General features: G+C 43.6%; 1 protein-coding gene across 2 annotated transcripts in view; it reads left to right on the top strand.

Annotated features, from left to right (window-relative positions):
- cfap161 (cilia and flagella associated protein 161) overlaps nucleotides 1–6,142 on the top strand; it is a 28,332-nt gene extending 22,190 nt beyond the window's left edge. For both annotated transcript variants that reach the window (XM_052517189.1, XM_052517190.1), the window contains one exon: nucleotides 5,923–6,142. In XM_052517189.1, coding sequence (XP_052373149.1) covers nucleotides 5,923–6,061 — 139 coding nt within the window. In that variant the 3' untranslated portion in view covers nucleotides 6,062–6,142. The remainder of the gene's footprint in view (nucleotides 1–5,922) is intronic.
- Nucleotides 6,143–14,821: the final 8,679 nt, after the last annotated feature.

Below are 14,821 nucleotides of genomic sequence, written 5' to 3' on the forward strand. Positions count from 1 at the left end.
TAGACAAAGTAAACAAAGTGGCATAGTTAAAGTGGCTAGTGATACATGTATTACATAAGGATGCAGTCAATGATGTAGAGTACAGTATATACGTATGCATATGAGATGAATAATGTAGGGTAAGTCCTCTATAGGGGAGGGTCTGGGTGGGCGTTTGTCCGCGGTGGCGGCTCTGGCGCGGGACGTGGACCCCACTTCACCACAGTTTTTGTCCGCCTCCTCCACCGCCCGTGGCCTCTTATGAGCGGCGACCCTCGCCGCCGACCTCGGACTGGGGACCCTTGGCACGGGTCCCGAATGGACGGGGGATTTCGGCAGCGCCGGACAGGCGGGAGACTCCTGGCTGGCTGACGGCTCTGGCGGCTCAGGACAGACTGAACGCTCAGGAGAGACGGGAGGCTCTGGCGTCTCAGGACAGACGGGAGGCTCTGGCGGCTCAGGACAGACGGGAGACTCTGGCGGCTCAGGACAGGCGGGAGCACCTGTATGGAGAAGACGGAGAGACAGCCTGGTGCGGGGGTCTGCCACCGGAGGGCTGGTGCGTGGAGGTGGCACCGGATAGACCGGAGCGTGCAGGTGCACTGGAGCTCTTGAGCACCGAGCCTGCCCAACCTTACCTGTTTGAATGCTCCCCGTAGCCAGGCCAGTGCGGCGAGGTGGAATAGCCCGCACTGGGCTGTGCTAGCGAACCGGGGACACCATGCGTAAGGCTGGTGCCATGTATGCCGGCCCGAGGAGACGCACTGGAGACCAGATGCGTAGAGCCGGCTTCATGGCACCTGGCTCGATGCCCACTCTAGCCCGGCCGATACGAGGAGCTGGAATGTACCGCACCGGGCTATGCACACGCACCGGGGACACCGTGCGCTCCACCGCATAACACGGTGCCTGCCCGGTCCCTCTCGCTCTCCGGTAAGCAGGGGAAGTTGGCGCAGGTCTCCTACCTGAACTCGCCACACTCCCCATGTGCCTCCCCCAAGATATTTTTGGGGATGCCTCTTGGGCTTCCAGCTGCGCTGCTGTGCTGCCTCCTCATACCGGCGCCTCTCTGCTTTCGCTGCCTCCAGTTCTGCTTTGGGACGGCAATATTCCCCTGGCTGAGTCCAGGGTCCTTTGCCGTCCAGAATCTCCTCCCAAGTCCAGTTCTCAAAATATTGCTGCCTCTCCTGATGCTGCCCGTTACCACGCTGCTTGGTCCTTTCTTGGTGGGTGGTTCTGTAATGGCAGATCTCCTCTTCGTCTGAAGAGGAGTAAGGATCGGACCAGAACCACCCACCCCAACAGTGAAACCCAGGCTACCTAAGTATGATTCTCAATCAGAGACAACTAACAACACCTGCCTCTGATTGAGAACCATACTAGGCCGAAACAGAAATCAAACATAGAAAAACTAACATAGACTGCCCACCCCAACTCACGCCCTGACCATACTAAATAAAAACAAAACAAAAGTCAACATGACACAGCTGGCACTAAGACAGCATTGAATGAGCTGTATTCTGCCATAATCGCTGATGCTGTCCCTTCTTCACAACGCTGTCTGTGTGGGTGGACAACTTCAGTTTGTCCATGATGTGTACACTGAAGAACTTCAAAACTTTCCACCTTCTCCACTACTGTCCCGTCAATGTGGATATGGGGCTGCTTCCTCTGCTGTTTCCTGAAGTCCATGATCATCTCCTTTGTTTTGTGTGAGGTTATTTTCCTGACACCACACTCCGCGGGTCCTCACCTCCTCCCTGTAGGCCGTCTCGTCGTTGTTGGTAATCAAGCCTACCACTGTGGTGTCGTCTGCAAACTTGATGATTGTGTTGGAGGCGTGCATGGCCACACGGTCATGGGTGAACAAGGGAGTACAGGAGAGGGCTCAGAACGCACCCAATCCGCGGTTTCTGGTTTGGGAATGTTTTAATGTTTAATGTTTGTTGTCGGTACGACATCGCCGGTGCACTTGCTAATAAACTCGCTCACCGAATCAGTGTATTCATCAATGTTGTTGTTTTTTACGCAATGCGGAACATATCCCAATCCACGTGATCGAAGCAATCTTGAAGCGTGGAATCAGATTGGTCGGACCAGCGTTGAACAGACCTGAGCGTGGGAGCTTCCTGTTTTAGTCTCTGCCATCGATGTGTCTGCTTGGGGGGGAATATATGCGGCTGTGATTATAATCAAAGAGAATTCTCTTGGTAGATAATGCGGTCGACATTTGATTGTGAAGTCAGGTGAACAGAAGGACTTGAGTTCCTGTATGTTGTTATGATCACACCACGTCTTGTTAATCATAAGGCATACCCCCCCGCCCCTCTTTTTACCAGAAAGATGCTTGTTTCTGTCGGCGCGATGCGTGAAGAAACCAGCTGGCTGTCCCGACTCCGATAGCGTCTCTCTAGTGAGCCATGTTTCCGTGAAGCAAAGAACGTTACAGTCTCTTATGTCTCTCTGGAATGTAACCCTTGCTCGGATTTCACCAACCTTGTTGTCAAGAGACTGGACATTGGCGAGTAGTATACTCGGGAGTGGTGCGCGATGTGCCCGTCTCCGGAGCCTGACCAGAAGAGTGCTTTGTCTGCCCCTTTTACGGCATCGTTGTTTTGGTTCGCCGGCTGGGATCCGATCCATTGTCCTGGGTGGTGGGCAAAACACAGGATACACTTTGGGAAATTCAATGACTTTGTAAGTGAGGAGCACAGATAAGTAGGCAATAATCCAAGCACAAAAGATGTTTCAGTGTTTCAGGCTTCTTGTTGGAGGGTAGGGCCACCTCACCATGTTCTGTAGATCACAGTGATGGGTGAGTGGTCTTGCATTAGTTCTAAATCTAAGTGACTTGTGATACACAGTACCCAGTATCTGAAGGATGCTGGCTGAGGTTTGCATGTGTCTTGTCTTTGGCATCATTAAAAATGAAGACTTATTTTATCAAATCGATTCTCTGTAATTATTATTACGTGATTAAACTAATAATGTACATTTTATTAACTAGGAAGTCGGGGCACCACGGAAAATCTTCAGATTACAGTTATGCTTTTCCGAATATAACTCTTCAGATATTTTAATATCTGATCAATTAGTCTTCTATTAATGAATTATTATTAGCCTTCTATTAATGAATTATTATATCAGTCTCATCTGAATGTCGTAAATTGTTGGTTATCTGCATGAACCCAGCCTTTACTATAAATCATCCATACACCAGTTGGCTTAATCATTTATTTACTAACTAAATAATCACAGAAATGCACAAACAGTAGATATTGGTTACTAAAAATGATAGAGAATATTCCCTAGTGGGCTAAACTGATATGACGGCTTGGTGGACAAAGGGAAGGGGTGGGACTGAGAAAGAGCGGGAAAGACAAAAATGGATTCATTACAGTCTATAATTTTATTCATTGAAATGCTAATCCTTCACACGTGAACGGCCGCTCATTCGAGAATAATTGCAAGTACATATTTATGGTGTATGTCATTGTTGTCTTCTCTTTTGGAATCCAGTCCGTCTGCTGGAGAGTTCATCCAAGTCTTTCTTTCTGTTTCCCTGAAGATCAAAGTATTTTGTGGTTAGAATGGATACTTCAGAGAACCATTCAGAAATTATCTCATAGACTAGATGTTTCGGCAGTTGTCGGTATTCGCATCCCAGGTTTATATCATTTTTAGCTGCAGACTAGTAATTAGTATCTAAGATTTGCTGTTATTCTGCAGGGATCGATAGTCTCGGAGTTGAACCATTTCCAGCCGTGTAGCCAATGCTCCACGGGGTTATGGTTAGGAATTCAACAACCAATGCAATCACAGCTCACGCTGTTGGTTTGCTTAGTCTTGGTACACAAACCTGTGCCACCTCAGCTTACACCAAGGTATGCGTGATCTTAACTATTCACAATCACAGCTCACGCTGGCTTGCTTAGTCTGAAGAGGATTTTCTTGGGAGGGGATTTTATTCATAACAGTAGAAGAGGGCGCTTCCATGACACCTGATCATGTCTGTGGTCACGGGGGCGGGCCAATGACTAAGTTAAAGTTTAAAGGGAATACAATTCTCTCACATTAAAGGTTTAACATCACATTACATCATTTCACAAATAGTTTCATCTTTACTCATTCAAATTATACAATAATTAGATGCAAAAAACATAATTGAGAAATGTACACATTCAGAGATATAGTTGTGTGTGTTTTCTGTCCTTTGTGAGGTCACCAAATGAAACACACTCAACATAGCTGTCCCTTAAGTGTCCACTGACCCTTCCCACATTCTTACAAGTGGACATATAGTTTACTTTTCCCATTTTGGGGATTTAGGAGTTCGTCCACGTGAAATCCTGTGTTCACTCTGTGGTCTCTCTCTCTGCATGGCCAGGGGGAGAGAGTCTCTGCCAGGAATTTATGGCCTGAGATAAAAATAACCTGGGTGTAGAAGAGAGTGAGAGAGGGGGAAGCCATGATCTATACCCAGAAAGGGCCACGTCATGACACATGTAAACTATATTAGGTCTTTCCTGACACATAAAGAAACAAGATTTATTTCTGAAATTAAACCCAACTTTTGAGATACAAATTGTATGTGCTGTTTAAAACGACGTTTTTAATCTATCCAGATACCAAGATAAGAGGCCGCCCTTTCAATGTGTTGATAATTTACTGTTAAAATCTGTCTGCTTTGAGATTGGGAAAAAAATATGAACCATCTTTCCAGTGGTGAAGTTGTTTCTGAATGTCGTCAAATTATGAAAAACATCTTCAATTTAGAGGCACAGGATTGTAGCAGTATAGTAGTAATATTGTGTATTATTGTCTCTAACAGGACTCTGCATGGTAAAGAATATGAGGTGACAGCAGTAGTGTAGTAGTAGTGCTAGTATTATTGTCTCAAACGGACTCTGCATGGTAAAGGATATGAGGTGACAGCAGTAGTGTAGTAGTAGTGCTAGTATTATTGTCTCTAACAGGACTCTGCATGGTAAAGGATATGAGGTGACAGCAGTAGTGTAGTAGTAGTGCTAGTATTATTGTCTCTAACAGGACTCTGCATGGTAAAGGATATGAGGTGGCAGTAGTGTAGTAGTAGTGCTAGTATTATTGTCTCTAACAGGACTCTGCATGGTAAAGGATATGAGGTGGCAGTAGTGTAGTAGTAGTGCTAGTATTATTGTCTCTAACAGGACTCTGCATGGTAAAGGATATGAGGTGACAGCAGTAGTGTAGTAGTAGTGCTAGTATTATTGTCTCTAACAGGACTCTGCATGGTAAAGGATATGAGGTAGTAGTAGTGTAGTAGTAGTGCTAGTATTATTGTCTCTAACAGGACTCTGCATGGTAAAGGATATGAGGTAGTAGTAGTGCTAGTATTATTGTCTCTAACAGGACTCTGCATGGTAAAGGATATGAGGTGACAGCAGTAGTGTAGTAGTAGTGCTAGTATTATTGTCTCTAACAGGACTCTGCATGGTAAAGGATATGAGGTGGCAGTAGTGTAGTAGTAGTGCTAGTATTATTGTCTCTAACAGGACTCTGCATGGTAAAGGATATGAGGTGACAGCAGTAGTGTAGTAGTAGTGCTAGTATTATTGTCTCTAACAGGACTCTGCATGGTAAATAATACGAGGTGGCAGTAGTAGCAGTAGTGTGAGTAGCTAGTAGTATGGTAGTAATCTTGTATATATTATTGTCTCTAACAGGACTCTGCATGGTAAATAATACGAGGTTGCAGTAGTAGTAGTATTGTAATAGTGTAGTATTAGTACTATTGTAGTAGTAGTAGTATTAGTACTATTGTAGTAGTAGTAGTATTGTAATAGTGTAGTATTAGTACTATTGTAGTAGTAGTAGTATTGTAATAGTGTAGTATTAGTACTATTGTAGTAGTAGTAGTATTGTAATAGTGTAGAAGTAATATTATATTGTATATTCCTGCAGGACTCCGTATGGTAAAGAATATGAGGTGACAGCCCACACCTTCCTGGACTCCCATAAGGCCGAGCGAGACATCAACCATTGGCTGCTGCTGACCGCTAACCCTGCAGGGGACGGGCTTACTCTACTGGACCACCCATAGACACACAATGGCACTTAACACACACACACAACAGGGAATATGAAATTAAGTGGCACAGTTTCAATAAAGGTTTGATTCTGATCATCTCGTTTTTATTACTGCTAAAAGAAAGTGGGAACGTCACCACCACAGTTGTCATAGTACAGTGTACCGGGTTACTGTGTTAGTATAGTGTAAAGGGTTAGTACAGTGTAAAGGGTTAGTACAGTGTAAAGGGTTAGTACAGTGTAAAGGGTTAGTACAGTGTAAAGGGTTACTGGGTTAGTACAGTGTAAAGGGTTAGTACAGTGTAAAGGGTTACTGGGTTGGTACAGTGTAAAGGGTTAGGACAGTGTAAAGGGTTACTGGGTTAGTACAGTGTAAAGGGTTACTGGGTTAGTACAGTGTAAAGGGTTACTGGGTTAGTACAGTGTCAAGGGTTAGTACAGTGTAAAGGGTTAGTACAGTGTAAAGGGTTAGTACAGTGTAAAGGGTTACTGGGTTAGTACAGTGTAAAGGGTTAGTACAGTGTAAAGGGTTACTGGGTTAGTACAGTGTAAAGGGTTAGTACAGTGTAAAAGGTTAGTACAGTGTAAAGGGTTACTGGGTTGGTACAGTGTAAAGGGTTACTGGGTTGGTACAGTGTAAAGGGTTAGTACAGTGTAAAGGGTTACTGGGTTGGTACAGTGTAAAGGGTTAGTACAGCGTAAAGGGTTACTGGGTTAGTACAGTGTAAAGGGTTACTGGGTTAGTACAGTGTAAAGGGTTAGTACAGTGTAAAGGGTTACTGGGTTGGTACAGTGTAAAGGGTTAGTACAGTGTAAAGGGTTACTGGGTTAGTACAGTGTAAAGGGTTACTGGGTTAGTACAGTGTAAAGGGTTACTGGGTTAGTACAGTGTCAAGGGTTAGTACAGTGTAAAGGGTTACTGGGTTAGTACAGTGTAAAGGGTTACTGGGTTAGTACAGTGTAAAGGGTTAGTACAGTGTAAAGGGTTAGTACAGTGTAAAGGGTTACTGGGTTGGTACAGTGTAAAGGGTTAGTACAGTGTAAAGGGTTACTGGGTTGGTACAGTGTAAAGGGTTAGTACAGTGTAAAGGGTTAGTACAGTGTAAAGGGTTACTGGGTTGGTACAGTGTAAAGGGTTAGTACAGTGTAAAGGGTTACTGGGTTGGTACAGTGTAAAGGGTTAGTACAGTGTAAAGGGTTACTGGGTTAGTACAGTGTAAAGGGTTAGTACAGTGTAAAGGGTTACTGGGTTGGTACAGTGTAAAGGGTTAGTACAGTGTAAAGGGTTAGTACAGCGTAAAGGGTTACTGGGTTAGTACAGCGTAAAGGGTTACTGGGTTGGTACAGTGTAAAGGGTTAGTACAGTGTAAAGGGTTAGTACAGTGTAAAGGGTTACTGGGTTGGTACAGTGTAAAGGGTTAGTACAGTGTAAAGGGTTACTGGGTTAGTACAGTGTAAAGGGTTAGTACAGTGTAAAGGGTTACTGGGTTAGTACAGTGTAAAGGGTTACTGGGTTGGTACAGTGTAAAGGGTTAGTACAGTGTAAAGGGTTACTGGGTTAGTACAGTGTAAAGGGTTACTGGGTTGGTACAGTGTAAAGGGTTACTGGGTTGGTACAGTGTAAAGGGTTACTGGGTTAGTACAGTGTCAAGGGTTAGTACAGTGTAAAGGGTTACTGGGTTGGTACAGTGTAAAGGGTTAGTACAGTGTAAAGGGTTACTGGGTTGGTACAGTGTAAAGGGTTAGTACAGTGTAAAGGGTTACTGGGTTAGTACAGTGTAAAGGGTTAGTACAGTGTAAAGGGTTAGTACAGTGTAAAGGGTTACTGGGTTGGTACAGTGTAAAGGGTTAGTACAGTGTAAAGGGTTACTGGGTTAGTACAGTGTAAAGGGTTAGTACAGTGTAAAGGGTTACTGGGTTAGTACAGTGTAAAGGGTTAGTACAGTGTAAAGGGTTAGTACAGTGTAAAGGGTTACTGGGTTGGTACAGTGTAAAGGGTTAGTACAGTGTAAAGGGTTACTGGGTTAGTACAGTGTAAAGGGTTACTGGGTTGGTACAGTGTAAAGGGTTAGTACAGTGTAAAGGGTTACTGGGTTAGTACAGTGTAAAGGGTTAGTACAGTGTAAAGGGTTACTGGGTTGGTACAGTGTAAAGGGTTACTGGGTTAGTACAGTGTAAAGGGTTAGTACAGTGTAAAGGGTTACTGGGTTAGTACAGTGTAAAGGGTTAGTACAGTGTAAAGGGTTAGTACAGTGTAAAGGGTTACTGGGTTGGTACAGTGTAAAGGGTTAGTACAGTGTAAAGGGTTACTGGGTTAGTACAGTGTAAAGGGTTACTGGGTTGGTACAGTGTAAAGGGTTAGTACAGTGTAAAGGGTTACTGGGTTAGTACAGTGTAAAGGGTTAGTACAGTGTAAAGGGTTAGTACAGTGTAAAGGGTTACTGGGTTGGTACAGTGTAAAGGGTTAGTACAGTGTAAAGGGTTAGTACAGTGTAAAGGGTTACTGGGTTAGTACAGTGTAAAGGGTTAGTACAGTGTAAAGGGTTACTGGGTTGGTACAGTGTAAAGGGTTAGTACAGTGTAAAGGGTTAGTACAGTGTAAAGGGTTACTGGGTTAGTACAGTGTAAAGGGTTAGTACAGTGTAAAGGGTTAGTACAGTGTAAAGGGTTACTGGGTTGGTACAGTGTAAATGGTTAGTACAGTGTAAAGGGTTACTGGGTTGGTACAGTGTAAATGGTTAGTACAGTGTAAAGGGTTGGTACAGTGTAAAGGGTTGGTACAGTGTAAAGGGTTACTGGGTTAGTACAGTGTAAAGGGTTAGTACAGTGTAAAGGGTTGGTACAGTGTAAAGGGTTACTGGGTTAGTACAGTGTAAAGGGTTAGTACAGTGTAAAGGGTTAGTACAGTGTAAAGGGTTAGTACAGTGTAAAGGGTTAGTACAGTGTAAAGGGTTGGTACAGTGTAAAGGGTTACTGGGTTAGTACAGTGTAAAGGGTTAGTACAGTGTAAAGGGTTAGTACAGTGTAAAGGGTTAGTACAGTGTAAAGGGTTACTGGGTTAGTACAGTGTAAAGGGTTAGTACAGTGTAAAGGGTTAGTACAGTGTAAAGGGTTAGTACAGTGTAAAGGGTTAGTACAGTGTAAAGGGTTGGTACAGTGTAAAGGGTTACTGGGTTAGTACAGTGTAAAGGGTTAGTACAGTGTAAAGGGTTAGTACAGTGTAAAGGGTTAGTACAGTGTAAAGGGTTACTGGGTTGGTACAGTGTAAATGGTTAGTACAGTGTAAAGGGTTACTGGGTTGGTACAGTGTAAAGGGTTAGTACAGTGTAAAGGGTTACTGGGTTAGTACAGTGTAAAGGGTTAGTACAGTGTAAAGGGTTACTGGGTTAGTACAGTGTAAAGGGTTACTGGGTTGGTACAGTGTAAAGGGTTAGTACAGTGTAAAGGGTTACTGGGTTGGTACAGTGTAAAGGGTTAGTACAGCGTAAAGGGTTACTGGGTTAGTACAGTGTAAAGGGTTAGTACAGTGTAAAGGGTTAGTACAGCGTAAAGGGTTACTGGGTTAGTACAGTGTAAAGGGTTAGTACAGTGTAAAGGGTTAGTACAGTGTAAAGGGTTACTGGGTTAGTACAGTGTAAAGGGTTACTGGGTTGGTACAGTGTAAAGGGTTAGTACAGCGTAAAGGGTTACTGGGTTAGTACAGTGTAAAGGGTTAGTACAGTGTAAAGGGTTAGTACAGCGTAAAGGGTTACTGGGTTAGTACAGTGTAAAGGGTTAGTACAGTGTAAAGGGTTAGTACAGTGTAAAGGGTTACTGGGTTAGTACAGTGTAAAGGGTTAGTACAGTGTAAAGGGTTACTGGGTTAGTACAGTGTAAAGGGTTACTGGGTTAGTACAGTGTAAAGGGTTAGTACAGTGTAAAGGGTTACTGGGTTAGTACAGTGTAAAGGGTTACTGGGTTGGTACAGTGTAAAGGGTTAGTACAGTGTAAAGGGTTACTGGGTTAGTACAGTGTAAAGGGTTACTGGGTTAGTACAGTGTAAAGGGTTACTGGGTTAGTACAGTGTAAAGGGTTAGTACAGTGTAAAGGGTTACTGGGTTAGTACAGTGTAAAGGGTTACTGGGTTGGTACAGTGTAAAGGGTTACTGGGTTAGTACAGTGTAAAGGGTTACTGGGTTGGTACAGTGTAAAGGGTTACTGGGTTAGTACAGTGTAAAGGGTTACTGGGTTAGTACAGTGTAAAGGGTTACTGGGTTAGTACAGTGTAGTTGGTAGTGAGTGGGTTAGGGTTAGTACAGTGTAAAGGGTTACTGGGTTAGTACAGTGTAAAGGGTTAGTACAGCGTAAAGGGTTACTGGGTTAGTACAGTGTAAAGGGTTAGTACAGTGTAAAGGGTTAGTACAGTGTAAAGGGTTACTGGGTTAGTACAGTGTAAAGGGTTAGTACAGTGTAAAGGGTTACTGGGTTAGTACAGTGTAAAGGGTTACTGGGTTAGTACAGTGTAAAGGGTTAGTACAGTGTAAAGGGTTACTGGGTTAGTACAGTGTAAAGGGTTACTGGGTTGGTACAGTGTAAAGGGTTAGTACAGTGTAAAGGGTTACTGGGTTAGTACAGTGTAAAGGGTTACTGGGTTAGTACAGTGTAAAGGGTTACTGGGTTAGTACAGTGTAAAGGGTTAGTACAGTGTAAAGGGTTACTGGGTTAGTACAGTGTAAAGGGTTACTGGGTTGGTACAGTGTAAAGGGTTACTGGGTTAGTACAGTGTAAAGGGTTACTGGGTTGGTACAGTGTAAAGGGTTACTGGGTTAGTACAGTGTAAAGGGTTACTGGGTTAGTACAGTGTAAAGGGTTACTGGGTTAGTACAGTGTAAAGGGTTACTGGGTTAGTACAGTGTAAAGGGTTACTGGGTTAGTACAGTGTAAAGGGTTACTGGGTTAGTACAGTGTAAAGGGTTACTGGGTTAGTACAGTGTAAAGGGTTAGTACAGTGTAAAGGGTTACTGGGTTGGTACAGTGTAAAGGGTTAGTACAGTGTAAAGGGTTACTGGGTTGGTACAGTGTAAAGGGTTACTGGGTTGGTACAGTGTAAAGGGTTAGTACAGTGTAAAGGGTTACTGGGTTAGTACAGTGTAAAGGGTTACTGGGTTGGTACAGTGTAAAGGGTTAGTACAGTGTAAAGGGTTACTGGGTTGGTACAGTGTAAAGGGTTACTGGGTTGGTACAGTGTAAAGGGTTAGTACAGTGTAAAGGGTTACTGGGTTAGTACAGTGTAAAGGGTTACTGGGTTGGTACAGTGTAAAGGGTTAGTACAGTGTAAAGGGTTACTGGGTTAGTACAGTGTAAAGGGTTAGTACAGTGTAAAGGGTTACTGGGTTGGTACAGTGTAAAGGGTTAGTACAGTGTAAAGGGTTACTGGGTTAGTACAGTGTAAAGGGTTAGTACAGTGTAAAGGGTTACTGGGTTGGTACAGTGTAAAGGGTTAGTACAGTGTAAAGGGTTACTGGGTTAGTACAGTGTAAAGGGTTAGTACAGTGTAAAGGGTTACTGGGTTAGTACAGTGTAAGGGGTTAGTACAGTGTAAAAGGGTTAGTACAGTGTAAAGGGTTACTGGGTTGGTACAGTGTAAAGGGTTAGTACAGTGTAAAGGGTTACTGGGTTGGTACAGTGTAAAGGGTTAGTACAGTGTAAAGGGTTACTGGGTTGGTACAGTGTAAAGGGTTAGTACAGTGTAAAGGGTTACTGGGTTAGTACAGTGTAAAGGGTTACTGGGTTGGTACAGTGTAAAGGGTTAGTACAGTGTAAAGGGTTACTGGGTTAGTACAGTGTAAAGGGTTACTGGGTTGGTACAGTGTAAAGGGTTAGTACAGTGTAAAGGGTTACTGGGTTGGTACAGTGTAAAGGGTTAGTACAGTGTAAAGGGTTACTGGGTTAGTACAGTGTAAAGGGTTACTGGGTTGGTACAGTGTAAAGGGTTAGTACAGTGTAAAGGGTTACTGGGTTAGTACAGTGTAAAGGGTTACTGGGTTGGTACAGTGTAAAGGGTTAGTACAGTGTAAAGGGTTACTGGGTTAGTACAGTGTAAAGGGTTACTGGGTTGGTACAGTGTAAAGGGTTAGTACAGTGTAAAGGGTTACTGGGTTAGTACAGTGTAAAGGGTTACTGGGTTGGTACAGTGTAAAGGGTTAGTACAGTGTAAAGGGTTACTGGGTTAGTACAGTGTAAAGGGTTACTGGGTTGGTACAGTGTAAAGGGTTAGTACAGTGTAAAGGGTTACTGGGTTAGTACAGTGTAAAGGGTTACTGGGTTGGTACAGTGTAAAGGGTTACTGGGTTAGTACAGTGTAAAGGGTTACTGGGTTAGTACAGCGTAAAGGGTTACTGGGTTAGTACAGCGTAAAGGGTTACTGGGTTGGTACAGTGTAAAGGGTTACTGGGTTAGTACAGTGTAAAGGGTTACTGGGTTGGTACAGTGTAAAGGGTTACTGGGTTAGTACAGTGTAAAGGGTTACTGGGTTGGTACAGTGTAAAGGGTTACTGGGTTAGTACAGTGTAAAGGGTTACTGGGTTAGTACAGCGTAAAGGGTTACTGGGTTGGTACAGTGTAAAGGGTTACTGGGTTAGTACAGTGTAAAGGGTTACTGGGTTAGTACAGCGTAAAGGGTTACTGGGTTGGTACAGTGTAAAGGGTTAGTACAGCGTAAAGGGTTACTGGGTTGGTACAGTGTAAAGGGTTAGTACAGTGTAAAGGGTTAGTACAGTGTAAAGGGTTACTGGGTTAGTACAGTGTAAAGGGTTACTGGGTTGGTACAGTGTAAAGGGTTAGTACAGTGTAAAGGGTTAGTACAGTGTAAAGGGTTACTGGGTTAGTACAGCGTAAAGGGTTACTGGGTTGGTACAGTGTAAAGGGTTAGTACAGCGTAAAGGGTTACTGGGTTGGTACAGTGTAAAGGGTTAGTACAGTGTAAAGGGTTAGTACAGTGTAAAGGGTTACTGGGTTAGTACAGTGTAAAGGGTTACTGGGTTAGTACAGTGTAAAGGGTTAGTACAGTGTAAAGGGTTAGTACAGTGTAAAGGGTTACTGGGTTAGTACAGTGTAAAGGGTTAGTACAGTGTAAAGGGTTACTGGGTTAGTACAGTGTAAAGGGTTAGTACAGTGTAAAGGGTTACTGGGTTAGTACAGTGTAAAGGGTTAGTACAGTGTAAAGGGTTACTGGGTTAGTACAGTGTAAAGGGTTACTGGGTTAGTACAGTGTAAAGGGTTAGTACAGTGTAAAGGGTTACTGGGTTAGTACAGTGTAAAGGGTTAGTACAGTGTAAAGGGTTACTGGGTTAGTACAGTGTAAAGGGTTAGTACAGTGTAAAGGGTTACTGGGTTAGTACAGTGTAAAGGGTTACTGGGTTGGTACAGTGTAAAGGGTTAGTACAGTGTAAAGGGTTACTGGGTTAGTACAGTGTAAAGGGTTACTGGGTTGGTACAGTGTAAAGGGTTAGTACAGTGTAAAGGGTTACTGGGTTAGTACAGTGTAAAGGGTTACTGGGTTGGTACAGTGTAAAGGGTTAGTACAGTGTAAAGGGTTACTGGGTTAGTACAGTGTAAAGGGTTACTGGGTTGGTACAGTGTAAAGGGTTAGTACAGTGTAAAGGGTTACTGGGTTAGTACAGTGTAAAGGGTTACTGGGTTGGTACAGTGTAAAGGGTTAGTACAGTGTAAAGGGTTACTGGGTTAGTACAGTGTAAAGGGTTACTGGGTTGGTACAGTGTAAAGGGTTAGTACAGTGTAAAGGGTTACTGGGTTAGTACAGTGTAAAGGGTTACTGGGTTGGTACAGTGTAAAGGGTTACTGGGTTAGTACAGTGTAAAGGGTTACTGGGTTAGTACAGCGTAAAGGGTTACTGGGTTAGTACAGCGTAAAGGGTTACTGGGTTGGTACAGTGTAAAGGGTTACTGGGTTAGTACAGTGTAAAGGGTTACTGGGTTAGTACAGTGTAAAGGGTTACTGGGTTAGTACAGTGTAAAGGGTTACTGGGTTGGTACAGTGTAAAGGGTTACTGGGTTAGTACAGTGTAAAGGGTTACTGGGTTAGTACAGCGTAAAGGGTTACTGGGTTGGTACAGTGTAAAGGGTTACTGGGTTAGTACAGTGTAAAGGGTTACTGGGTTAGTACAGCGTAAAGGGTTACTGGGTTGGTACAGTGTAAAGGGTTAGTACAGCGTAAAGGGTTACTGGGTTGGTACAGTGTAAAGGGTTAGTACAGTGTAAAGGGTTAGTACAGTGTAAAGGGTTACTGGGTTAGTACAGTGTAAAGGGTTACTGGGTTGGTACAGTGTAAAGGGTTAGTACAGTGTAAAGGGTTAGTACAGTGTAAAGGGTTGGTACAGTGTAAAGGGTTAGTACAGTGTAGTTGGTAGTGAGTGGAAACCCCAACTGGATGCTTCACACATTATTTGTCACGTGCGACGAATACAACAATACACCTTACAGTAAACTAACCCTAACCCTAACCCTAACCCCTAACCCTAACCCTAACCCTAACCCTAATACAACAATACACCTTACAGTAAACTAACCCTAACCCTAACCCTAACCCTAATACAACAATACACCTTACAGTAAACTAACCCTAACCCTAACCCGAATACAACAATACACCTTACAGTAAACTAACCCTAACCCTAACCCTAACCCTAATACAACAATACACCTTACAGTAAACTAACCCTAACCCTAACCCTAACCCTAATACAACAATACACCTTACAGTAAACTAACCCTAA

The sequence above is a fragment of the Oncorhynchus keta genome, unplaced genomic scaffold, assembly GCF_023373465.1.
Source record: "Oncorhynchus keta strain PuntledgeMale-10-30-2019 unplaced genomic scaffold, Oket_V2 Un_scaffold_6048_pilon_pilon, whole genome shotgun sequence".
Classification (NCBI taxonomy): Eukaryota; Metazoa; Chordata; class Actinopteri; order Salmoniformes; family Salmonidae; genus Oncorhynchus; species Oncorhynchus keta.